The sequence below is a fragment of the Camelus ferus genome, chromosome 35 (assembly GCF_009834535.1).
Source record: "Camelus ferus isolate YT-003-E chromosome 35, BCGSAC_Cfer_1.0, whole genome shotgun sequence".
NCBI lineage: Eukaryota > Metazoa > Chordata > Mammalia > Artiodactyla > Camelidae > Camelus > Camelus ferus.
Window position 1 is genome coordinate 23,392,718 of NC_045730.1, and position 27,343 is coordinate 23,420,060.

At 41.5% G+C, this 27,343-nt stretch overlaps 1 protein-coding gene across 11 annotated transcripts in view; it reads right to left on the minus strand.

Annotated features, from left to right (window-relative positions):
- Positions 1-1,619: 1,619 nt before the first annotated feature.
- Positions 1,620-27,343, minus strand: part of MKX (mohawk homeobox) — a 61,477-nt gene continuing 35,753 nt past the window's right edge. For 9 of the 11 annotated variants that reach the window (XM_032473531.1, XM_032473539.1, XM_032473532.1 and 6 more), the window contains 2 exons: positions 3,780-3,813; positions 1,620-3,674 (listed from right to left, as the gene is read on the minus strand). In XM_032473531.1, coding sequence (XP_032329422.1) covers positions 3,488-3,674; positions 3,780-3,813 — 221 coding nt within the window. In that variant the 3' untranslated portion in view covers positions 1,620-3,487. Of the gene's footprint in view, positions 3,675-3,779; positions 3,814-20,611; positions 20,733-27,343 lie in introns of those variants that run through there. The other 2 variants (XM_032473541.1, XM_032473540.1) reach the window with 2 other exon arrangements.

The window sequence follows — 27,343 nt, forward strand, 5'->3', positions numbered from 1 at the left end:
GTCACTCAGGAGGGAAGAGGCAACGCCAGGTCACGCCAGCCCGAGTTCTCACCACCGCCCCATGCTGCCTTCCAAGGCAGAGCCGACCTGAGACGCCCCAGACAGAGGGCTCCGGGCAGCTTGCTCTTACTCTCTGTGTTTATTTGCGTGATGTTACGCCGTTGAGCTGGATGAGTTTAAAAGCAGACCGTGGCGGCTGCCACTGGTTGTTAAACACTGCTACTTGGAGCAGGCGGAGGGTGCAGACAGCAGCTCGCCTTCGGAGTCCTCTGAGCGGGATCACTCAGGGCAAACAGTGCAGAGAGCCATTCTTGCTGACCCGAATGAAGGAAGCTGTCGCACACACTGTGCTTCCTACGGGCAAGTCGGTTCTTCCTTTCCTTTGTTCTGCTTTAAGCTTTTCTTCAGGAAGATCAAAGTAATGGTAATAACACGATCTTCCTTGAGGTCTCTGATACCGACTTTGATCAGTTCACGGCAATCTGTCATGTCAGTTTTCCTTTCCCAAAGCTCTCTATTTAAATGCCCACATCTCATATTCCATTTATGTTTCTACTTTCTTGCACATAAACCCTATAGAGAGAAATTAAAATTACGTGATATCTTCCATTTATTGAGCACCTATTAAACGCCAAGAATGTGGCAGGCACCGTATATATCCCATATTATCTCTAAACCTTGCAGCAAACTCTACAGGGTGTAACTCATCACTGTCACTTTGCAGATGAAGAAACTGAAGCAGAGAGTGACTGAGCCTGGATCCCGCAGTAGTGAGTGGCAGAGCTCGGACGCAAATGTCCATCTGTAGCCTCAAAACCAAGGTTCTCTCCAGTGCATAGCACACAGTAACAATGCTTACTGTACTTAGCTACTGAAGAAGGTATTTAATGAAAATGCTCGTGTTGAAGTTATGTGTTTTAGCAGTTAGCATCACACTTCCTTTTCGTCGTCTCTTAGATGGGGGGTTGGTGGTCTAAGGTGATGAAATTCAACCCTAATACAAATGCAGTGCTCCCATGTTATCCCTGACCAACCCAAGGAGAATTATGGCATATAATGGACCCTTCTGTTCTAATGTCTCTCTCCACCTGGTCAACTCTCAAAAGAAAACAAAATTCATATGATCATTGAGGTCTAGAAATTAACTTTTATTTTAAATCTGTCAAGAACTCCTGGCAGTTATTAATTTTATTAAAATGATTACATATGGCAAAACAAAGAATAGAGGTAATTCTATTTCTCTACAACATAAATTATGAGTTAGAGTCTCAGCTGCTGACTCGGCATTGTTGAAGATTTTTTTAAAGGATTTGGGGGGACTTTAATTTCCAGAAAATGTTAAAGCAGCAAAAGAAAAAATAAATTAAAAGTAATTGCAATTGGAGAAATTGCCAGGGATGTGCTAATTATAAACTCTTCTTGATGTGTTTATAAAGGCCAGACTCCAAGCTTTGGTATTAAAAAAAGAGAAAAATCATGAGAAGAGCTGTCCTATATTGGCTTATCATCCACGGTTTATAACATAGAACAAATTTGCTAATTCTTATTGAAAAGACAGCAAAAATGAATTATGACTAATTCAAATTAAAAAAAAACAGCATCCATTTATCTAACTGAAATATGTCAAAACAAACACAATTTTATTAAAATATTTAATAACAGAATAACTTATAGTAGTATGAAAAAGAGTGAAGTACTGGTCCTCTGTTTTCTTTGACATGATCGCATTTTGGCAAAACTGCTTTACATAGATTCCAAAGTTTTTATCATGGATCCGTAACTATTTAAGGATGTAAACCAAAAGAACTCATACTTCATCTGATCATACAGTCATAACTTAACATATCTTGCTTTGTACTTACTCTTACTGCAAACAGCAATTTAGAAAACAAAGTAAAAATATATATATACAAAATATTTTTATATCAAATTATTTTCATTACACTAAATAAACCCAACCCCCAAATGCTATGTTACATGAAAAAGTGTCCTACAATTTATATCAAGACTGATATGTCCATATATCAGCTAGAGCAGCGTTTGGTTTTAAAAGCATTTTGCAAAATAACAAAAAATGTCACCACATGGCTGCACTGTTGGCTCTCATTCACACTCACAAAAAATGCCTTCCAGTTTAAAAAAAAAAATTACAGAATAGATTACATACCCAGAAAAAGCATCCCACCATGAAAGAGTCAAATCCCTTTTACTTCTCTGAGCACAAATACTCTGTTATATTTGGCATCCCTACTGTTTATTCAAATTTCAGGACTCCCCAAGCTGATTAGAATATTAATGTTTGATTGAAACAGATCTTCTTTCTTGATATTGATTATTTCTCACTCAATGATAGTTTAATTTAGAAACAAAGTGTTCTTTCTTTTAACGCATGATTTCACTTAACTTTTACCTTAATGTCCTACTTGGCAAAATCAAGGAACTGTTCAATGTTTTGTTTTCCATATGTTTTAAATTTAAAAAATCAATTTTGTGTGTATATATATTCACATAGAGATACATTTCTTTTATTGCCTTGTTCTCAATGCAATATAAATTGTCCATCAGCAATTGCAATTTGACATGAACCAAATAAGAGGTTTTTAGCCATTCCATATGAAAAACACTGAACTCTAATGCAAACAGGATTATGTTGAAAACTAAACTATAGATTTAGTTTTATGCAGGAAAATTATTTAGATTTATAAACTTTTTTCCCAGAACTTTGGCAAAAATTTAGAAAAAGAAAATCCAGATCAATCCTAAAGGGCATTGTGGTGCCTTCCAGCAGGGCTTAAAAACTTTTTTTTCCTGATCACAATCGTTGCCACTTTTCTTAAAGGTATACAGTGTGATCCCCAGACCTTCCATTTTGGAAGTTTGTAACCTACCAGATAGGCAGGGAAGATACATGCATAAAATTCTCACTGTCACTCTGCAAAGCACACTGAACAAGTTTTACACAGTGCAGAAGGTTTAGTTTTTTTTTTTGTTTTTTTTTTTTTTCTCTTTAAAGGAACACTTCATTCGGGCTGAATAGTTTTCCAAGTTTTAACATGTGAATTACTGAACACATTTCAAGGGCTTTCAGCAATGATGGTTTCAGTCCTGGCACGGGCAGGTCCATCTGGAATGGTACACACAGTCTAATAAGCATTGTGGCGTTGTCATTTTGAGGCATAGCTGCTCCACTACGCCCACGTTGTAGCTTAGTTTCGGGAAAGCAAGGCACTTACTGTAATGGCAAGGCGGACATTTTATGCATACTTGGGAGTAACATAAAATAAGTTAATATTTTTGACTACAGTGAGGTTTTATAATTTATGTGTCTTTTATAGAAGCAACTAAATGATATACTTAGGATGATTAAAAAATGAGAAGAGTTTTGAAAGGGAGTCGTTTTCACTCCCACTCTGGCTCTTAGGATGAGAGGTTTATGAGAAAAACACTGAGGCAAAGGACAGCCTTCAACCTGAAGAGCGACTGGCTCTTAGAACTGCTGAGCCAAGGGCACCTTGACCGTCTTTACTTCTGCTATGTGGGACGACTTCTGGATGATGCAGCTGGTGGTCCCCTGCAGCTGGTCCTTTCCCTGGGCGAGATTTGTCAGGGCCATCGCTGCGTTGATCTCCCTCCAGTATGTGTCATCCTTGTTCGGCCCCCTTCTGTTAGCTGCACTGGATTTAAGCGGAATAGAAAGACAACGGTCAAACTCACGGCAGCGGATGCAGAAAGGGCTGTCACCGAAAAGTGCCCGTGGCAAAGAAAAACATACCGCTCACCTGTCACCCTTATTGGATCCGTTTTCCAGAGTGTCTGCAAAGAAAAGCAGAGATTCGATTGATTTCCTTTTCGGCCTTCTTTTTTAAGCTCAGGCATCTATCTCATCATTCATTACCAGGAATAAAGGTTCATCAGGAAATCCGGTTGAAATTTATTTATTTTTTATGAAAAAGATGTGAAGAAAAAGAATCTCTTCACAAAGAAACAGGAGTAAGATGAGAACAGGTAATGAAGAATAAAAAGCAGCTTTTGTAAATATATAAACATCTGAGGTTAATTTGCTCTGAGACTTGGGGAGGGAGATGGTTTAGGAAAAGAGGGCTAACTGTACTGGGCCTGTTCTGGTCTCGCCCCACCCTTACCTGCTGGACCTCTGCGCAGATATCATGTCCCACAAGGTCTGGGGTGCAGCTTCCTGAACTAGGAAACCAGCGGGTTCCTAGATGATCTCCAGGTGCCTGTGCTCAACAGTCTATGAATTCATGGGACTCAAACCTTCATCTCGGAAAAAGGACTGGCAAATAGCCCCCTCCGGCTAGTTAGCAGCTGAGTAACAGACCTGGTACTGACAGCAACCCAGGAGTAACCCAGCATGTCAGAATAAGCAGACTCCGGTCTCCAAGCCCCACACGAGCCCCCCATCCTGGCGCTGTAGGAGATGAAAGGGTGTGGGCTTCTGCTTACGCATCTTCACATTTGGTTTGGATTTGCCCCCTCACTCAGAACACCACTGTCTACCAAAACCACATCAATGTGAAGGAAGATGAAGTGGGTTCTTGTTCTTGACTGAATCTGCAGAGCTCCTCTGGCCATAAGAATAAGGTATTGGGAACAACAGACAAGCTGGAGGGAAAGAAGTACAGAGGGTAAAGAGGGAATACCCCCCACCATGCTAAGGAGGTAAAAACAAAGGAGCGGGGCTGGGACTCCCCATTAGCCTGGGAGACTCCAAAAATACAGTGGTGAACTCACTGCCACCATCATCACCACCATCATCACCTTCGTCACCACCACCAGCATCATCATCAACAACAAAAACCACCGAGAAGCTACAGAACGAGGCGCTGTGCCCCACACGGGAAGCACAAAAACATGGTGTTGTCTCAAAGTCGTCTTTGAGTTCCCTGGTCTCTGAAAAACTGTCTTTTCCTGCCCTCCGGCCTCTCCCTTTCCTCTCCTCCCCTAACTCCGTATTTCTGAAGGCAACATTCTTTCTCTGCAATACTCAAGGCTAGTTAAACCACGCAGCACAGTTCCCAGTCCTGGGCTCCGAGAGAGTCATGGAAATAGATGAGACTTGCGGGGGAAGAACACGAACATGATCATCATGTAGTCCAGACAGGGCAACAATTCCCCTGGGGGCGAGAGGGTCAGGAGAAAAAAAAAGAAAAAACATGCAAAATAAAATAAAGAAGCAGAAAAAAAAAGAAGATAATTACATGACTATGTTGATAAGGCAGCTAACTTTGATGCCCTCGATGGAGGAAAAGAATCAGGGAAGCTGGTTAGTTAATCTGTCCTGACTCAGGCTGTGCAGTGTAGAGCAGGAGACAATAATGGGTCACTATGAGTTCTCTGCACAGCCTTTCACCCAAGGACCATCCCCAATGACAAACAAACAAACAAACAAAAAAAAAAAAAAAAAAGGAGGAGAAGAAGAAGAAAAGCAAACAAAAGCACTTAGTCAACAAATAAAACAGTTGTTAAGAAGAATAAATAAGATAATGTGTATCTGGCCCCCAAATGGAGGAACAAATGTTAGCTCCTTTGGCCTCCTCTCATGTTAGGGACCTCCGGCGGGGGGGTAACTGGACTCGTGAGTGGCTGGACGGTCACCCTCTGGAGCCCTGTCAGTCTCCGGGTCTTCCGGCCCCTCCGAGGTTGCCCAGGATGGTTAGCTACACTTGTGCTGCTTGACAATTTTGGAATTACATTACTTATGTAAACAGAGGAAAAAGAACAACAGATTTGAGTGTGCAGAACTCTGATCATCCTAGTTTACAGGGCACGTTCCGTGCGTGCGCCAGGCCTGATTCCAAGCACTTTTTGTCTCAGCTGATTCAGCGCTAGTGACGGCGCAGGTAGATAGCAAGTCTCTGTCACGTCCATCGGGTCCTTCTTCTTTTGGTGCTGTTATCTGCACATCTTCACTCAGTAATGACAGAGACAAGGCGCTACCAGAACAGGGAAATAGGTCAGTGCCTTTGTTTAGGACCAGGAAAGTCAGCAACACTGGACATTTTACAGAGAGAAAAAAAAAATGAGTTAGGCCTTTGCTCAATTTTGCCCACAAATTGCAACAATTCTGTTGCCAAAGTGAAGCAATAGTTTATGGAGCTATTTATTCAATGGAAAGACTTGGCAAAAGCAGAATAAGTTTCATGAAGCTTAAATGACATTAGGGAACTAACAAAACATAATTTAGAAAAGACCATGTAACTGATGCTCTGGCTTACAAACCCAGCCAACTCGCATGTGCAGAGGGGACCAGAATCATACTCCCCACCGGAATGGCCAACGGAGAGTGATCACCGACCGTGCAGATGACAAGAAGGAAGCTTGCGGCTGTCAACCGTGTAGTGAGTGACTGGATCTGCAAGGCCGTAAACGAATGGAGCCTGCTTGTGGAAAGAGGATGTGTAATTCCCCAATTGAGGTCCCCGGGAGCTTCTATTTCAGATGAAGAGTGAGCTTCTCTGTCCTGCCGCCCCTGCAGCCGGCCGGACGCTCCTAGCCCTCCCTAGGGCTGTCTGCTGGGACTCGTTCCACCAAGAAACAAGTTTACTATGGCCAACCGTGAAATTATAAAATCCTGCTTACTCTTGGGGTGTATGTGTTTTACAGCTTAGTGCCTATGAAAATATCTTTGAAGTGTAAAAACAGAGACTCCAGTCCCCGGTTGCGTAAACTTAATTAGCTTCATGAATTTCGACTATGTCCTTGCAACAAAGATGAGTCCTGCGTTTTCTTTCTAAGGCAGGTGGGCACGTTCAGTGTCACTGGGTATGGGTTCAGGTTCCTCTCCCAGCAACACAGAAAAGACTTCATAAAAAGTAATGAAGAGAAGAAATATTCAGCACCTCTAGCCGTAGTCAATGCTAAAACAGCCCGTAATAAACTCCGGTGTCAAAGACTTCAAACCAACAAGAAAAAGCTGACTACGGCTGCTTTTGGGGGTCTCCATGCCCAGGGTGGTTTTGGCGCAAGCCATAAATTGGTGTCAGAAGGGCATGCTTTTCCTGCTGCTGTTACTGGTGGGCTGCTGGGTGTCACTGACATTTTCTGCATCCCAGGGCCACCGCCTGCAGAGTCTAGTTCCCAAAAGAACTCGCAAAAGAAAGATAGCAAACAGGGGCCCTTTCACTCTGAAACATTTGTGCTTTTGTAGGAAAGCAAAGGACTATAAAGGTCTGGCAGTTTGGGGAGTTTTTTCCCCTATTCCTTATGCTGAGATGAAATCTGGGGAAAGGCCCCAGCTGCTTTAGAGAACTGAGATCATTTGAGGGGAGCTCAGAAAATTTATAATCCACTCATTCTTTTAAATCATTCTGTTAAATGTGATTTTTTTTTTTTTTGCATGCTCCTTTTCTTTTAAGTATAAATTTGCTGGCTCTTATCTGGTTCAAGTAGTTTGTCTTTTCAGCCAATCATCAGTCTTTAAGGAGTGGTGGGTTTCTGGACCACCACTCAATGCTGCTTCGGCAGACAGGATGTCTCACAGGCTCCCGGTAGCTAAGAAACAATCGGCCTGGAGAAGGAAGGTTCTGAACGCTGCTGAAAAGAGGGAAGTTGTCTCGAGCAGACGTTTCCCTGCCATTACTGAACACGCTCAGACTCGGGGTCTGACTGCCTGACTGTTCGGCTCAGCTGTGTCCCTTACTCTCTGCAAGTAGCTTGGCTCAGCCTCTCCCAAGTCTGAGCTAAAATGCCTCTTTAGATTCTAAGGTTCCAAAAATCAGCTACGCTGTCAATTACCATAAAAGCAACTGGTTGGCAGGAACAACTTATTGAGCCAGCCAAAAGAGCGTGTTTTAAGACCAAAAAAGAAAAGGAACAAAAAAAAAAAAAGAAAAAAAGAGGTGCATAGTTAGGAAAATCTTGGATGCTGTAAAACCCAGACCATGTTGAAACTTAAAGTCGGGCTATCCTCAGTTTGGACATGTGTTTCCTTATAAAGTTAAGTAGAGAAACAATTATAGAGAAAATTCAGTTCTACTGCAACCCGAGATATGTGAGCACAAAGCCCTGTAGGCCAAGTGTCCACCCCTCAAGTTTGAGAAATGAAATTTAGAAATATTCATTCTGAAATATATTCCTGAGGTAATATTTCTAGTCATAAAAAGAGACAGAAATATGGCCAAATCTTCTGCACTCAGTTTTTTCCTCCAAATTTAAACAATAAGCCCTAAAGTTAAGAATGTTTTAAAATGTTCCACAAAATACTACTCACACCACTGAAAGGTAAATAAAATGAAGATTAAGAATGAGCATTTTAAATTAAATAATCTAAAAATCATATATTGTATGTTTCCCTAAATTACAATGGAGAGAGAGTCCCAGATGCTTGGCAACTTGGTGGGTCTTGGGGCTGTTACTGGAGATAGCAGGTGTGGACAGCCAGAATCTAGTATTTCTGATCTCTGAGGTCCTGAGAGCCCCTGGGACAGCAGATCAGTTTCTGGAGTTATTTACATACTTGGAACAACTGAGAAAAATAACAGGACTCCAGTGAGCAAGGCAGATGTAAAGCCTCACTGAAGATTCTGAAATACCCAATGCCCCAAACTTGTAGGACCTCACACCAGACAGAGCAAGGGACCCCCTGTTCCCATGTCACGGTCTCTCTCTCCTTCCCAAGCACTGGACCCGGACTGTGCTCACACACACTCATACAGACTGGTTCCGCTGTGACTCTGCGTTCCTTTCCTTATTAAAATAGCATTTGTTGTTATTCTCTAATAAGAAAGTAATGCCAGTTGGCTGCAGAAAATCCAAGAAGAGTGTGAAAGAGAAAACTCAAACTAATATTTGCATATATGGCCTCCCAGAGCAAGTTTTTATACATTTTTTTTAAAAAAGGGGTCATTCTGCACACGTTTTAAAACTTGCTTTTCGCTCAACTTCCACTTTTGCTTTACCCTTCTGTTAATAAATAAGATAATCTCCTACCATTTGGCCTTCTTTGATGTGGCAGTGATTTTTTTTGCCTGTGAAAAAGAAACAGCTTGAAAGAATTCAAAATCCAGCTCCATCCAGTTTAAACTTGAATCTCAAGAGTCTTGAAAGTTACAAGAAGGGGTCATCTTTAACATAACAATTACTGACGTTGAATGAGTGCTCATTCTTCTGCCAGGAACTCTACACATGGTATCTGGTTAAATACTTGGAATAACCCTGGGAGACAGCACCATAGTCTTTACTTTAAAAAGACCCTGTAGCTTAGAGGGTTCCAGAAACTTGCAAAGGACTCAGGCTGGAACTTGGCTCTAGACTCTGAAGGTCATGCTTTTAACTGCTGCATTTCATTATTCAAGTGATCTCGGTTGGTAAAGCCACCTTCAAAGACCGAGGCGAGGGCTAACGCATTGTTTGCAGAGAAAGCTTATTGAAAACCTATTAAACACTCTTCCTGCACTGTTTGCTAGTATCTTAGACCACAGAGATACAAAAAAAACCCCTTTTTTCCCTCCTTATGATTTAATCTGTAATGTAAAAAAATCGGTCCAAATCACAGAATAGGAAGTCTCTTCTGAGCTCATCCCTACTTTAATTAGAGTGACACTGTAATAGATGTGACGTGCCCACACTCACTCTCCCGTCACCAGGAGTGAATGACCACTCGTAAACTCCTGGACAGCTGTCACTGCATCACTTTTAGAGGGAATGTTCGTGGTTATCCTCTCTTTGGGGTAGTGAGAGCTTTTGAATGAGTAAAGATAAATCATCCTAAGTGATTCTGCCCACAAAGGAAGGGGAAAAAAAACACCCAACAATCTGTAACATTTATCTGTTGAGGATTAAACTGCTTTTTCCAGTGCCACCAACCAAAAGTGAATTACACTTTAAGACTTCGGCATGACAGGAAGAGACTGCCACTAAAACCTGGCGAATATCAAGGCTATTGCTCGTGGAAGGATTAGTGGAGCCTTTTGGAATAGTGAAAATTAGGAAATGAAACCCACCTCATCTTCATGGATGGGTCTGGCATGTTTTTTCCCCTTGTGCAATATACTAGCTAACTTACTTATCCTAGGGCCTTGAAAAATGAGTGGCTTCCAAAGGTATTTCAGAGTTTGAAGAAAAATCTTTTCCAAAAATTAAGCCAGTGTCTCCTGCAGCCATGACTTTCACTATCTGGCTAAAGAAAGTTTTCCTTCCTGCTACCTCTCATGTGGGCAGGCCTCTCACTAGGGCTAATGGTGCCCAGCTGTCCTAGACCCCCAGGGTCCCCACATACAGCTGCCTTTCTGTCACTGCATCCTCTTCTCTATGTCACGCCAGAAAACAAGCATCAGAAACCACACCCCTGTATTCTGGACCGATAGTGAAGAGCTCTCAGGTCAGGACTGGGGGCAGCTGGCATCTCAAGCATTTGGGATAGGTTATATTTCCATTCACAACAATGACACACTATCTTTCGTGTTCCAGGAATACCTATGGATAAATCTGTTAAGTGTTGATGGGCACTTTGCAGATAGGGAGCTCTAAAGCCTCCTTTGGCTTTTTACGCAGAGAACCTGCGGCTGGTGTCTCCTGATTAATTCCCAGCTGTACCTTTGTTCTGGTAAAATGCAGTTATTCTGACCTCATCAGTCTGGACGGGAAGACTAATGGTATAGGAAGTGGGGCCTGTAACTTGAAAGTAGCTTTTCAAATAAGCAGAATACCACCCAATTAGAATGTCTCCACTTCCCTTTCCATCTTTTCCACTAATATATTAAATTTTTTCGATGTTAAGTTAGCCTGCGTGGTCCCATTACCAAGATCGCTCCTCTGTGATCTCAAAGGCTCCACCTTCCTAAAGTCTAAAACTTTCAGTCTGAAATTTTACTTTGAAGCTTAGAATCCAGTCCATGGGGAGGAAATTGATGGTGAGTAACCAGAAAGGGGGTCTGGGAATGTTAAATATTCTCATTTCTATTCCTAGCACGTCATTACTGACTACGAGGGTGGTCTGGAGTGAGGCACACAGGCAGCACTGGGCAGTGGTTAGAGCCCAGACGCTGGAGCCAGACAGCAAGAGTTGGACCCCTGCTCTACGACGGAGTCTGTGTGACAGCTGGCTATCTGCTTGACCTCTCTGTGCTCCAAATGTCTCACCTACAAAATGAGGTTAACCGCACTAGATTCAGAGCATTGTTATGAGGACCACATGATTTCATATTTTCTAAGACACCTAAAAGAAAACTTAAGCACTATATAAGTCCTTGTAAAATTAAAAAAATAATTAACCTATTCTCTTACTGTATTTCTTACATCTAGAATATGGGGTTGAATTCAGTCACCAGAAAAATTAGTGTTGTTCAGAGAATTCATATAAAAACCATTATATAAGGATGAAATATTTTAACTCTAGGCAAAGCCCATCAGCTCAGATTAATGGACTAAATGTGCAGAATCTATCATCTTCAAAGACAAAATGGCTTTTCTGAGGCTACTTGTGCCAAAGTCCTGTAGCATGCCAAGACAAAGAGCACTGGAACGCATTAAAGAGTATCTGCTAACTTGAAGTGTCTAACGGATGTTGTTACTTCGTACTCTCAGGGGGAATACTGGAGATGCTACCCCCAAATGTTTCATCTGTGAAAGCTAGGTTTCCAGCCAACATCTCAGAAAATGACTTCCTAACTATCCATGAATAACTTCCGTGTGTTGCAAGGGGCATTAGTTGTTTATAAAAATGCTCCCTTCTACGTGCAAGTTGGGCTACTAGTTCTGAACACAGGGTGGACTGACAGATTCTTAGCTCAACTTTAATTTTGTCCCCATGTTCCACCACTGACATTCATCCTCTAAGTTCTGCAATAGCACAAGGGCCCCTTCTCTTGAGATTGACTTAACAGCAGCCATCCTGCAGGTCTAGAAGGTTCACTTGTTTAATGAGTATATAGCTGGATAATGTTAGGTTACAAAATACCAATACAACTTTCTTCAGCAAAAAAAAAAAAAAAAAAAATAGCCATTTAGTTGGGGAAAAAAATGTGCATTTGTAGTAAATGAGAAATTGGCTGGAAAGTCTGGCTCCATCCATGCATTTTCAAGCTCTTCAGTATCTCTGAAAAACCATCAAAAAGTAATTCTGCTTTGATATATGAACCATAGTGTATCTCAGAATTGGCTCACATTATGGCCAGGCCTTTCAAATTCCGTAAATTACCATCTCCAGAAATGACACTTCAGACAAGGAGATCTTGCTGTTAAACCTGTCGGAATGCATTAACACCAGAAATGACACAATAAGAGAAATGACGTTCGCCAACTTCTTGGATCTTTCAGAAGAGGAGCAAATGACACTTTCTCTGGTCCCAGTTCATCTGCCGTATTTATTAATAGAAAAGAGGCATATTTTAGACACAAGATGCACAGTATCACCCGTCCTTCTCCACATTTCAGATATGTCTTGATGTTCCTAATACACTTAAAATGTTAAAACTCTACTTGGCACATCAGTGTTCTGTGTTCACACATTTCTACATTTAAAGGTTCTGTGATTCTCTGCTTTTAATTTCAGAAACAGTCCTTTAAACTCTAAACTAGGGTGGGGAGGGACTTTCAAATGAAAATCAGGAAAATTTTTGTTGATGATGTTGAAGGCAGGGGAAGTTAAAAAGCAGGCAGGCATACAGACTAAGTGGAACACTGTGCCACATGCCCTGGCTGTGGATGGAGGTCCTACAGGTCTTCTGAGGCCCCGTTTTGACCAACAGAAGACCAGACAGCCACTCTCTCCTTTACACCTTGACAAAGGACTTCCACTCTAAATTCTGCCCAGGAATCTACACCCCAAACCATTTATGAAATTCCAGTGGCATACAGATCCTATTCCACCGTTACCACCTAAACACAGAATATGAGAAATTTCTAGAGGACAGGAGGGGATAAGGTGCTTACACTTGACAAGGTGATCTGTTTAGGGAGCAAACAAAAACCTTTTCCAGACCAAAAACTCCTTTTTGTACAGTAATTTGCCTAAGACCAGAGGAAAGCAGTGAGGGGTTCACTAGGAACAGGGCCTCGGGTGAGTCATTTACGTGCACTGGAGCTCAGTGTCTCCACCTGTAAAATGGGACTAATAGTAGCACCTACCTCTCAGGGTTGTGGTGAGGATTAAATGAGGTGCCCAGCTCTGGCGATGGAGCCTGGCACGTAGGAAGGGCTATGGCGTGACGATTCTCTAAGTAAAGAAGAGAAGCTGTCAGTCACCCTCCACTAGCCGAGGGCGCCCCCAGGTTCCATGGAAGTGCTAAGCCCCCTGTGGGTTTCTGCTCCCCTCTTAGCCTCTAACCCATCTTCTTAGGATGGTGGAGAGAAGGGGACAGAACTTCTCAGAAGGGCAGGTTCCTGGCTCCCACCTCTCAGACTCTGAGTCTCTCGGTCACAGATGCAGACAAGGAACCTGCCCTGGCACAAGCCCCCAGGTGTCCTGAGTTGATGGGGCCTGGGGAGTGCACTGCGGTCCGTGGAGAATTCCAGAATGCTGGAACTCCTGGGTGTTCACTCAATGCGACAGTACGAGGCGGTATTTCTTTAGTACCTTTCAAAAATATTATAGCTTCCTAGACTTCCAACCAGGGTCAAATAACAGTCTAGAGGCTGTATTTAATAAAGCAAGTTCTTGATTCTACTTTCGTATTAATAGCAGATATCACATATGTCTTAGGAAAATATTGTTCAGAAATGGCTGACTCCAGTTTCAAAACGCCTTTGTCTATTTTTGCTTAAATATGAATATAATGCCACTAAAACTGCCCTTTTTTGGGGGGGGTGTAAAATGGCTTACTTGAATTACTTTCCCCAGTTATTACAGTTTTTTACTATGCCATGACGTATAGCTCAGGGAGGGTCATTACAAGTACAAACTTGAGGATGAAGGAACGCAAGATTTTCATCGTAACATACTACAGAGTACTTCAGAATAATCAAATCACCCTCCTGCTTCTAACTGGAGCAGCCGTGGTAATAACAGACTGTTACAAGATCCGTTTTTTCTGTTTTGAAAATAAACATGCAGGCTCAGCGCTATATTGCTGTGATGGGGGGCCTTTTATTTTTGGAAGTCTTGTATTTTTTTTTAGCTTTCCTTTGGGAAAACAGGGTGATAGCAATCCAGATGGGGGTCATCAAAAACCAATTATTCAGCCTAACATGGATTTTTTTCTTTCTAGGGTAGGTTAATAAGCCTTTATAAACTAAAGTAAACTTAAGTTTCTGCTGCTCTTGGTAGAGTATTTTATTCAGGCCTGCCTCAAAAAGAACAGAGCATGGTTTTACTAGACGTCGACATAATGATGAGGTTTTACAAATAGTTTTTGGTTATATTTAGTTTGTTATTTTTGCAGCAGCCCTCAGAGGTAACTGGATCTATATGAGCTCTAAAGGGGACCAGGGATCAAGGGAAGAGAACCGCCACGCAAGCAAGGTGGTCACCCCCAGACCCAAACCACTAAAACAGCTCCCAGTGGTCAGGACACTGAATCTAGCCATGCAGGAGGATGGAGAGGGTCTTGTCTGGGCCTGCTGATGGCTCTGCTTTTGAACAGCAGCAGAAGTGGAAGAGCCCCTGGGATCAAAGGGCTGAAGAAGGTCAGAGTGCCGACGGTGGTCACCTGGGAGCCACCGAGAGGTCCAGGGACAGGCCGAGGACTGGGGACATCCCTCGTCTGAGCGTCTGCTGGAGGATGAGCTAAGTTCCTTCTTTCTGCAGAAAACGTGGGCTCCTCCTGTGCTGGGATCACCACCGCCAGCACTGACGCAAATCAGACGTGGAGGCTACACATGACAGCCTCAGGAAATGCAGCCTCCCGGTGGGGCATTTCTGTGGGCCTCACACGGTACTGAAAGCATAGTGTTTAAAAGCGGAGCAGAGAAGTTATAAGGCAAACGCCCTTAGGATCTTAGATGAAAAGAAAAAATACCAGAGTTTGATGACTCTCGGAAAGAAGAACAAGTTATAACATGCAGAAAAGTTCTTGCAAAGCCATTTCATGGACATTTAATACAGAAGAATGGTCTGTTCGTGTGATTTAAATATATTTAAATGCCAAGCAGCTGCCAAACGCATTGTCCTACAACTGTCACAGGCTGTTGTAAGTACATGAGACACCTCAGAAATAGGAGAAACAAACTTGTCTTAGTCATTAAGAATGACTGATTAAGAGAAACAGACAATGAACCTGATACTATTTTTGGACTAAAAGTGATCCTCTGTTATTCCTTATATTTTTTATCCTTTCCAATACTTTTTGATGACTTTAGACGGAGATATGCTTTAACAATCAATCGGGCAAACTAATTTTAAAATAAACAAAAGATAGGGAAAAGCAGAAAACTGCCCCCCCCCCAAAAAGGAACGAAAATTACATTTCCAGGACCAATCAGATCCTCTTAATCACATTTCTGGTTTGGTGATGGACTATCCTAAACATATTCAAAAGTGATTTAAAAACTAAATTCTCTCTGGGCAACCAGAAGTAGGTGATGAGTGACCACTGTGAAGACCGGAGTTTACTGCTTTGTATCTCAAAGGAGCCTGGCTCTCAGAGGCAGGAGTAAAGAATTTACGTATTTTCATCATGGAAGCACAAAAAGTTGCTTTTGGGGGGGTAATAACAGCCAGGAAAATCATAATTCCTTGCAAGATTCCCAAGCTTTTGCTGGTGTGTGGCCTTCTCCCCTCCCTGGTGGTAGTTTTGGTCACTTCTCCACACTCCAGAGAGGAAAGCAAGAGGGGTCAGCCTTGGATTTGAGGGCAGAGCCGTGTCTCACAAAAGCTCAAGAGCTGTGAAGGTCCCCAGAACTACAAACATGCCAGAGGGTTGCTCACTGCATCCTCTATTATTTCAGAGGTCTATCCTGTCCGACACATACCAGTTAAAGCCCAGCATGAGCGAGCCACTCTGTTACGCATACGGTTCGCATGTAGGTCCAAAGCCAGGGCACTGAAGCATCGCCTGATCACGGGAGAAGCCACCGCTCCCAGGCCACCCGCAGTGGGAGCCGAGCACAAGGCGCTGCGAACACTCACGAGGGAGCGAGCCGCTGCCCACTTGGCCTCGCTCAGGGCGGCGTTTAAGACGGGACTGGGAGTTGGGAAGGTGGAGTTGCTCAGGAGGGCTTTCTAGAACATGTATTTCTCTGATTTTTCAAACTCTTAAGTAACGGGGTACATTATCCAGCTGATTTTCAGCCTACTTTAGGAGGTTTATAAAAATCATCTCACAGAGAAAGACAAACTATATCATTTATATGTGGAATCTAAAAAGCAAAACAAATGAATGTGTATAGCAACACAGAAACCGACTCAGATATAGAAAACAAACTAGGGGTAACCAGAGTGGGGAGTGGGGGACAGCAAGATGGGGGTATGGGATTAAGAGGTACAAACTACTACGTATAAAATAGATAAGCAACAAGGATATATTGTACATCACGGGGAATTACAGCCCTTATCTTATAATACCTTTTAATGGAGTATAATCTGTAAAAATACTGAATCACTATGCTGTACACCTGAAACTAATATAATATTATAAATCAACTATACTTCAGTTTTAAAAATTGAATCATCTAGTTAGAAAAAAAATAAAATCACGAGATTAATTAAAAAAAAGTCATTTTGTACGATAGATGGTTTCTTAGACAATGTAATACATAGATTCTTCTTTTAACAAGAAGATGCACAAAAATCCTTTCTTTCAAAGTGAAAGGTGTAAGGAACCTGTATTTGTGCTGACTTACAGAAGCTCGAAGAAATGAAGATGTGTAATGATAAACAGCCCTAAGGTGAAAATGCACTTAATAAATTATTCACACGAGTGATCATCATAATAATAAAAATAACTGGCAGGGCTAGGAAAAGCAGAAAGTGGGCCCAGGAATGGGAGAAAAAAGAGACGATTATTTTTATACTGGAGAAAAGAGTAGGTAATGGGAGTCGTGTGGGGCAAGTGTTGAAAGCATCTGTCAAAAGGTTGCTTTAGAAATGGGAGTCCCACTTTAAGACTAATTGAAGAATTATTCAAATGGAAATTCCATGCTAACTTTAGTCATCTTCACGACAGAAAAGAGAATAACCAATTAGTTCCTCAAATTCCTGCAGCTGCTTTTAATGGGATTCGTGCCTTTTTGGGGTTTATCTTGAGTTGAGAAATTGAGCACACCTGTTCCCTGCTAATCAGGGCAAACTGTGAAGGGTGGAATTTACTCAATCACACTTTATTCCTCCAACAGTGAGGTACCCTGGAGATAGAGCAGACTTGGAAACAGAGATCTCTGGGGTCAGTCAGCGTCCCAGCTCTGCTGCTTATTAGCATGTGGTTTGGGGCAAGTTGCTTAATGTCTCTGTCTCGTTTTGTTTTTCTCATCTATAAAATAGACACAAAAATACAGAACAATAAAGATTGTTGTGGAAACTAGCACTAATCACTGCAAAACACCAGGCAGCCAGGAATCCTCAAGAAAGAGCGGCTACAGTTGCTCCACAATTGCAAATCCTCTTTTCGGAGCAGCAGCAAACTTGGATGAATGTTCAAGAGTCACCCTGAAACGGAGCAGATAACAAGTAACACAGCAATTCAGAATGGTTTTTGTGTGTGAACTGTCTCCGCTGGGTCACAGGCGGGCTTGTTATGTCTACAACGCTCTAGTGTGGAAAATTCCCCCAAGAGCAGGCCTGCCTGTCACGCAGGCTTCAGTTTTGCCATGGCTTGGAGGTCACTTAAGTTGCTTGGTAGCCGTAATATGCAAACCATTAGGACGGAATCTTCGATGGAGTGGAAATGAGCATACCAAGGCAAATTCCAGGATTATGTCAGCAACCGGTCCTTTGCTGTTCATTTTCGGGGTTGGCGCATGGGACTGTTATCGCCCTGGCAGTCTGCACGTTACCCACGCAATCGTATAGGCATGCGAGAGTGTTTACTCTTAATTGCTCAGAGAAAGTTTTAAATGTGAAGGTCTTTGCTCAAGACAGAATACGGCGTTTGAATCTGGGAGAACAGCTTCGGAAATTCCCAGTTCCTAAAAGATACGTCTCTAATTTTCACTAAGGATTTTCTATGAAGATCTGAATGACGCATCTATCCTTTTCACAAAGAATAAAATAACAGCTTAAGACATATATTAAGACCCAAAAGACTTTAATTGTACCACTGCTTTATCCTTAACAGCGGTACTTGGTACCTTAAATTCTTAGATTGGAGCAAGAACAGAGAGATTATTTCAATACTCCTGATACCTTACAAAGAGACAGACAGTTACTAAAAAGTTCTTCCCACTGCATAGTAGAAGGGGAGACATACTTGATTTCCTTTGGATGTTTTTTTGTTTGTTTGTTTGTTTTGCCATCTTGGACGCCTGGTGCTCTGATGGAGAACGTATAACCACACTGCAGTGACGTTGAACTTATCCAAGTAAAAACCAATCTGTGTTTGCATGTGTGTGTGTGAATGTCAAATGGAAAATTGGACTTTGTAGACAGCATTTTAACTGCCTTTTGGGTGCATAATTAAGGGTCAGGTCAACTTAACAGAGTTCATCGGGATGACAACAGTATTTACCGAGTGTTTTGCAAGTCATACATGTACAATTAATCTCGTTTCCTTTTTGTGCACGCTTTTTATCATTTTCCCTATTTTACAACCGATAATCGGAAAAGCTGACAGGTCCGAGGCCAAACTGTTAGCAAACAACAGGGTTGGGACTCGAAGCTCAATCTCCTCATTTTGAGTGCAACAGAGTTTGCTCTTCTCCACCGTGTGGTCATTTGCCAATTCACAGGTTCACAGTTCAGCAAATATTTATTGAATGTGCCCTTCATGGGAGGCACCATGATAGTCCCTAGAAATATAAATTACAAATGGATCTCTTCCTTAAGCAAGTCACAGTCTACTGAGTAAATGACAAGAGCTCAGTGTGCTTGCAAAGGGGTGGGGGTGATGGCAGGGCAGGGGGGTGATGGTCCTGAAAGGGGCTCCAAATGGGATGATACACTTTGGGGCAGCAGAGAGGAGGCCTGGCAAGGGCACCCAGCCAGTGTCATCATCATCTGAGTGCCAAGACATGGGAGAGATGGGGAAGCTGGGCTGGAGGTGAGGATGAGCAGGACTCACTGAGGTAACGATGGGGAAGAGGGTCTAAGCGAAGGAACAGCTGGATGAAAGCACAGGGTCCCGCCATCCCGTGGCTCCTTCTGGAACTCCCTTTGGTGCAGCTGAAACACATGCGGTGTGCGGAGGGGCAGGTGGGAAATGAACCAGGAGAGGTTAGCAGAGGCCAGGCACTGAAGGCTTTCTGGTTTTGGGTGCCAAGAGAAGGAAGGGGAACTCTCTCCTGAGAGACCTGGGGAATGGCTGGAGGGTGTTTAACAGTGATATGATCCCCTCTGATTTTTAGAAAGGCTGATCTGGCCTTAGAGGAAAGACAAGGTTGGAAGAGCCAGGTGGCATCAGGGCAGGCACTCAGGATAGAAGTGAGATGCCCTGGGACTGAGGAAGAAGCAGGGGGCATCTGAGAGATGCTACAGGGCAGACTCTGGAAAGCCTACATGGGCTTGGGGACGGGAGGTAGGGGTCTGCAATGGTCTCAGATTTCTGCCTTGGATGCCTGGGTGGGTGGTGATTCTCAGAGTCGGGGGAGAAGGAGGAGGAGCAGGCTTCCCTTGGGAGGGGGCAGGCCATCATCAGTTAGAGTTTGACAAGCTGAGAGTCTGACACGCTTTGAGGACCTTCAGATGTGGATGCTGGTGTGCTCAGGGGTGGAGGATGCCGCCCTGAACAAAAAAGAGGCATCTGTGCAACATATTTAGAAATACTGTGATATTTTCTCCTCGAAACATTCATGTTAACATGGAAATTGATCAGCATATAGGAAAAAGAGGTATACAAATAAATAAGGATGGGTCTTATGTAAATCTAACTACAGACTATTTCAGCACATAGATCTAAATATTTTGCCATATGCTGGCTAATATTATTCAACATGTGATTGAAAAAAAAAGTGTAAAATACCAGTCTTGAAAGATGAATTGTTTAAAATCCTTGTTAGTCACACACCCTTTATCCATAATGCATCTACTCTCAGAAGGAAACGTACACCAAAGGGTGAGAAGGAAAGAAATGGTTTCTCTAAGTGAAGGAAAAGAGCGGAGGGTACAGCTGGCTACTTGCCCAACAGAGAACCCTGAAAAGCTAGAATTTTCGAGGCAAATCTCTACTAATCCATCTTTTACCAAAGTTCTCACTTAGAGTCCACCTTTTGACATGAAATATTTAATAGGAACTTTAACCACAAAGTGCCCTTAAAAATTTTAATACTGGATTCCATACAAGGCTAGAAGATGAAGGTATTAGGTAACTGAAAAGGAACATGTATTTAAAAAAAAAAAAAAGAAGAAAGGACTTGTGGAAAGCATAAAGCAGTTAATGAGAATTTATATTGAAAACCGAAAGCTAATGTCAGCGCAAAGTCTCTTTCCTGTTGAGGACAGCTGCTTCTTCATCAGTAAAGTTCACTTTCTCCTGGCGTTTGGAACCACAATTTTAATCTGATGAAATGGCACAAAGGCAAAAGACAAAACACGAATAAACAACAACAAAAAGGTTTTCTTTTGGAAAGAAACTCCATTTAATTGGCTTCCACTTTCATGGTTTAAATTCAGCTCCTTAAGGGGGGATAACTCCCTCCTGCAGGCGGCTTTCTGTTGGGGACGTGCACGACGCTCATTTGTCTTGCATCTGAAAATTAGAACGTAACAAGCTTCTAATCATCACTTGTTAATTTGAAACAAAAAGAATTCTTTTCTTCCACTGAAAGCAGATTGTTGGGGGGTTGGGGAAGGGGGAGGCAGCATTCTCCAAGGTCATACGCTGTTGGCATAGCTCAAAAAAGCCTTAAAGTCCAACTTGCTTATTTTCAGCTGTGTTTACTTAGACTTAACTTGACAAAGTCTGCCTCTGATTATCCTGAGTAGTCATATGCCCACAGATAGATAGAAATTACACAAACTTTTGGAGGGAGTGACATTTGGCCTTCATCATTTTGGAATGATTTACTATGTACCCTCAACCTAAAACACGAAAACGATCCACAGTTATGTTTTGGGAATTGGAACATAAATATTTCATTTTGCGAAGGGAGCAGTCCCCACGACCTTTTCAGATTTTAGGTGATTTACTGACAAAGTATGGTGCTGCTTTGGGAGGTGAGGGGTTGTTCTGTCATAGGCAGTTTCAAGGCAACATTTATTTCAGCCTTTTTAATAACCATCAAGATTTCAAGGAATTTCTGTAAACAAACTGTCACTTAAAGAAAATAACTTTCCATCAGTTTTGTTTTTTGGTTTTTTTTTTTTTGCAACAAGTCTCCAGAACAGAACATGCATATAAAAATACGAGTTAACTAAATTATTTCCAGAAACTACATCTTGGAGTCATGTTTACACTATCGGTAGAAGGCAAAAGCTCAGTGTTTTACCAGTATTTCTTACACTAAATGCATAAGTTTGCTTTTGGAGTAATGTAAACCAGTTTCCATGGTATAGAGCCTGTTCCTGATTACCTACAAATGGATTCTGGCCCCGTCTTATTTACTTTGCATGCTGTTATATTTACGTAATGAAAGATACAAATACCTTCCTCTCCAAACTAAGATTGCTTCAAAGGTGGAAGCGCTCACATTTCCCAGAGATCAATCAATGAACCAATCAATCAACTGATCTTTACTGCATTTTGCTAACAGCTGGCAGGACAGTAGTGAACAAGGGGGAGATGGTCTCTGTCTTCTGGCATTTATCTAATGAGAAAAATGATAAACTGGACACATGCCATCATTTTCTAGGTGGTTCATTTTACTTTACACAATTATGAAGTGATTTCCCCCACTGAAATGAATGTACATTCCTCCCTAACTCCTGTCTTATTTTTGAATTAACTCAAGGAGGGAGCCCTTTATTTGGAGTTGGTGACGTGGGTTAAGGGGGCCACAGATGCTCTGCTGTTACAGCTCCCTCTGGCCGTTCAGGCTGTGACTGTAACAGGGTTCGTTTCTGAGTGATTTATTTAATGCTCTCTATGTTGGCTTTTATTTTAGCGGACTGCATTTGCTTTGATAAGCACTCTGTAAAGTGAAGCAATGTAAACGAGGATACTGCTACTGGGGGAGTAGCTGCCACTCAAATGTGTAATAAGCTAGGGTTCCCGAAAGCTTTTCCCTCGAAAGGGCTGAATCCATTGATGTGCCTTGTGGCACATTCCCTCATTGTTTTCTCTCATGATGCTTTGGCTTTGAGATTCACAACAGATGATTATACGTATCTAAGCAAAAGAAGGAATATGTTTTCAAACATGTATGCCATTAAAGGTCAGCTGACAAAACCCAGAACACGTGCCGGAGATGACAGTGTCTTCAGACTCATCTTTGCGAGTGAATGCATTAAAGCCTCATTCGCTTTTACTGCAAAACTGCATCCACAATCATTCCATAAAGGGCAGATTCCTCAGACTCGACGTGGAGTCAGAGAACTGAATCCAGGAAAATGAGGGAGGACGGAACTGTCTTCTGAACCCCAGCCACAGGACAGAGCCAGAGGCATCTCCAAAGCCACAGAGGTAACAGCAAGCCAAGAGAGGAAGGCTGCTGCTGCTGCTGCTTGAAAAAACCACTTTCCCAGCTTGATACCCAGGCCCTGGGAGGGCTGTCTAAGACAGGGAGGTAGGTGGTGTCAGAAAACACGAGGTGCACACAAAGGACCCCTCATGTCACTTTCCAAGTATGGAGGGAAGGGGCAGCTGATACGTCAAACTTCAAGGAAGGAAAACCCTTTAACGGACAGAGCTATTTGTGGGTGGTTTCTTATGAAGGAAAAGTAAACTTGAAAATCTTATCAGATTGGACCAAGACATAACTCTACACAGAAACTAACTACGAAAGCTCACTTTTTAAAAAAGGAATACAAAAGTCCTCCACACACCAGTTACTGCAGGGTTAGCCAAGGCAACAGGAGGCAGTGTTATGACTGAGACAGGAATATCAGCCATTGGTATCTCCAGACACGCAATTCATTCTCTAAAACACAGCATTTCACACAGAAGCAAAGTTTCGTTACGGATCACCGGCTGGAATTAGTCCGCAGAAGATTCGCAGTTGAATCAAATTTACATGGCCCTCTCCATGTTAACCAAAGTAGGGGAGGGAAAAAAAAAAAAAAGGAAAGCTTTCACAACCAAAACTCTTGAAAAATTTCCTATATTTTCTGGTTTCATTTTTCCCAGAACTGAAACACCACAAAATAACACCAGCTCAGTGCACTCACTTCCAGCTCAGTCAGGAAGTGCTGAGGAACATAAACATTTTTTATTTCACTTTTTTACAAGAAGGTGACCAACATTTTCTTAGCCTTCCAAAAAGCTTCAGGTTTGGAATACATTTTGGTTAAATGTCAACAAAGGAATTTGCTCATCATTCGGAAAGCCCTTTTTCTTTCCAACCTTGGACTATATGTAGGAACTGTGTTGTGAATGGAATGACAAAACAGCTCAGAGCCACAAAGGAAAATCCAGTTTTACAACTCTTAAAACAGCTCTGGAGGGAAGCATTCTGTACAGAATAAAAGAGGGAAAACAAGGGACAATTATACACACAGCTCATTAAGTGCTTTCAGTTAGTATCAACAGCTTTGTGAGGTTGGGATTTTTTGGGTCTTTCCCTCATTTTATATATAACAAAATAAATCAGAGGCATTAGATGACTTACCTGATGTTTCTTAGTTAGTGATAGAGAAGAAAATCTGAACCCAGATCTTTAAAGTCTAAAACTATAATGTGAAGGTACTGACTGATGCCTAAAAGCCAGCACCACAAGTAAACGGAAGGCACTGGAATGTTGCCCCGAAGGTCAGTCAGAAACAAGAAAAGAATGTGTGCTACTGTTGCCATTATGTAACACAGCACTGGAGGTACAATCCAATGCAATAAGACAGAGAAAAAAAAATCCATGGCAAAAGCTTCAGAAAGGAGGTACAACTATTACTGCTGGAAAATAATAAATTGTATTACTGCAAAACACAAGAAAGTCATCTGAAAAACTACCAAAAACGGTAAGAAAATTCATGGTGGTAGCAGAGTACAGTATTAACATACAGAAATGAATGGCTTTCCCCTACCAAAAAAAAAAAAAAAAAGTTAAAAAAAAGTGATGGAATAAAGAACCCTAATTAGAATGGCAAAACAACAAAAAGGTAACATGCCTAGGACTAAATTTAACAAAAAATGTTCAAGACCTATTTGGAACATTTTAAACACGACTAAAGGCCACAAAAGACATGAACAGACATACCAAGTTTTTGGATAAGATGATTCTGCATCCTAAAAAATATCAATTTCCTATAATTAATTCATAAATGTAGCACAATCCCAATAAAACTAACAATTTTTTTTCTGGGGAGACAAGTTGATTCTAAGTTAATATAGAAAAAGCAACAAGCAACAACAGCTAGAAAAACCATGGAAAAAGAAGAAGAACGAGGGAGAGTAAGTGGAGAATTTAAACATATCCTAAAGCATCAATAATTAAAACAGTCTGGGATCGCAGCATGAGTAAAAACAAAAATAAGTCAATCAATAGAGGAGACTAGAAAGATAAGATAGACTCAATTTAAAATGTAGTTTTTCCAACCAGGGAAGGAGAAGAAAGACAGACTGATCAATAAATGGTATTAGAATAACTGGGTAGCTCTATGGAAATAATAAAACTGGGCATTTTCTTCACAGAATAGTATGTCATATCTCGAACTAAGATGTATTCCAACTACATTAAAGATTTAAGATGTGACTTGAGACCCACAGAGATACTAGAAGAAAACTTGGGACACTCCCTTTAAAGGTTTTAAAGTGAGGAACTTCTATCACTAAAAGTTCAAGCAGCCATACAAAGGAAGATGGATAAATGTAATTATATTTTTTCAAAGGCTACATATATAGGGAGAAACCAAAACATTAATCAAAGCATATATAAGTCACTGGGACAAAATATTTGTTACTCACAAATCTCACAGGCTTACTTCCCTACTCCAAAAGTGCTTTTCAGATTAGTAAAAGATCATTATAGGCAGCAACCTGGGTGGACCTAGAGATCATCATACTAAGTGAAGCAAATTAGAGAAAAACAAATATCATATGATATCACTTATATGAGGAATCTAAGAACATGATACAAATGAACTTATTTATAAAACAAATAGACTCCCAGACGTAGAAAACAAATTTACGGTTACCAAAGGCAAAAGGGAGGGAGGGATAAATTAGGAGTTTGGGATTAGCAGATTCTACTATGTATAAAATAGACAACCAGGACCTACTGCAGAGCACAGGGAACTATATTAGTATCTTATAATAATCTCTAATGGAAAAGAATCTGGAAGAGTATATAGATATGTATGTATAACTGAATCACTTTGCTGTACACCTGAAACACTGTAAATCAACTACACTTCAATTGAAAAAATAAAAAATAGGGGGGAGAGTATAGCTCAGCAGTAGAGCACATGCTTATTAGCAGGCACGAGGTCCTGGGTTCAATCCCCAGTACCTCCATTAAAACAAAGCAAAACAAAACAAAAGCAAACAAAAAACATTATCAACAAGAGTCAATAGGAAAAAGAATCTGAAAATACACACACAGGAAAAAATGGAATTTTGCAACTGGTTTTCTTCACTTAGAATAGTATCTTCAAGGTTCATCCCTTTTGGAGTATGTGTCAGAATTTCCTCCCGTTTGAAGGCTGATTGATATTCCACTATGTGTATACACCACATTTTGTTTGTCTATTCATCTGTCAACAGACACTTGGGCTGCTTCCACCTTCTGGCTGTTGCGAATGCTGCTGCTGTGAACGTGGGTGTACAAATCTCCGTCTGAGCCCCTGTTCTCAGTTCTTTGGGGGTATCCACCCAGAAGTGGATTTGCTGGATCATATGGTAATTCTTTTTAATTTTTTGAGGAGCCACCAAAGTGCTTAATGTCAAATGCAATAGCAGCTGCATTATTTTACATTCCCACCAGCAGTGCATAAGTGTTCCAGTTTTTCCACATCCTCACCAACACTTGTTAATTTCTGTTTTTTGACAAAAGCCATCTTAATCGGTGTGGCGTGGTAACTCACTGTGGTTTTGATTTGCATTCCCTTAATGATTAGTAATGTTGAATATCTTTTCATGTGCTTATTGACCATTAGTATATCTTCTCTGGCAAAATGTCTAATCAATCTTTTTTCCATTTTTTAATCGAGCTGTTTGTTTTTTTGTTGTTGTTGTTGAGTTGAATAGTTTACCTTTTATATAAAAATGGGAGAAAGTAAGAAGTTACATTCATGTTTGATCTTAAACATATAAAGATTCTGTGTAAGAACATGTTAAAAGCTAAATATGATATGTTATATATTATATATTATACAGTATCCTGTATTTCTTTGTAGCTTTTGGCACACTTCTTTGTTCAATGCTTGTCTTCCACAATATGCTATCTGTCATGTTCACTGTTTTCCCTCCAATATATAGTAGAAAGGATTCTCAATAATTATATTTGTTAACAGACTGACTAACTGATGGAGAGAGAGGAATTTATCACATGAGAACACGTCATGTTATCAGGATGCTAAACTGTCCGATCACATAACAGCAGTCCCATCAGGAAGCAAGGCCCCGGTGAGATAAGGGGTGGGCTCAGGGCTGCACGATGACTTTGTGGACTCTAGGGACTTAAGGGACTTCTGCCTTTACGGACTCTTTCTTCCCCCAGCCCCCTGCAAAAAATCCCTATTATACATTCGTCAGTATTATGCTCGTTTTTCTTTTGATTTTAAAAGAAGCGAAAATGGAAGCATTAACTTGAAGCAGGCTGTGCTGCTGGACCGAGTGTGCAGCTGGCCCTGGGTGAGGTCACCAAGGAAGAAGAAGGGAGGAGAGGTGTTTCTTAAAGAAGGCAGGACAAGGATGCGGAAGGCTGAGGCCCTGAGGGTCAGGAGGCAACGTGAAGATGCAGGGACCCAGCCAGCATGAAGAGACGTAAAAGAAACAAAAATTCAGCCATCTCGAGGCTCATCCTCCCCGCTTCCACGCCACCATCTCCCTGCCCTCTCTGACAATCACTTGCCACAGCATTTGGTAACCGCTGGCATTAAATATGGGCTATATCTGCAAAACTAACTTAATGAATTTTGAATTTCCAAAAAAAAAAAAGAAAGAAAAGAAAATAGAACTTTCTTCCTGCCCTGCCCTAAATATTCTTCTAGTTAATCCACTAGTATTTTCAAGGGAAATTCATATATATGTTTTTAAACCACGTTTTCTAA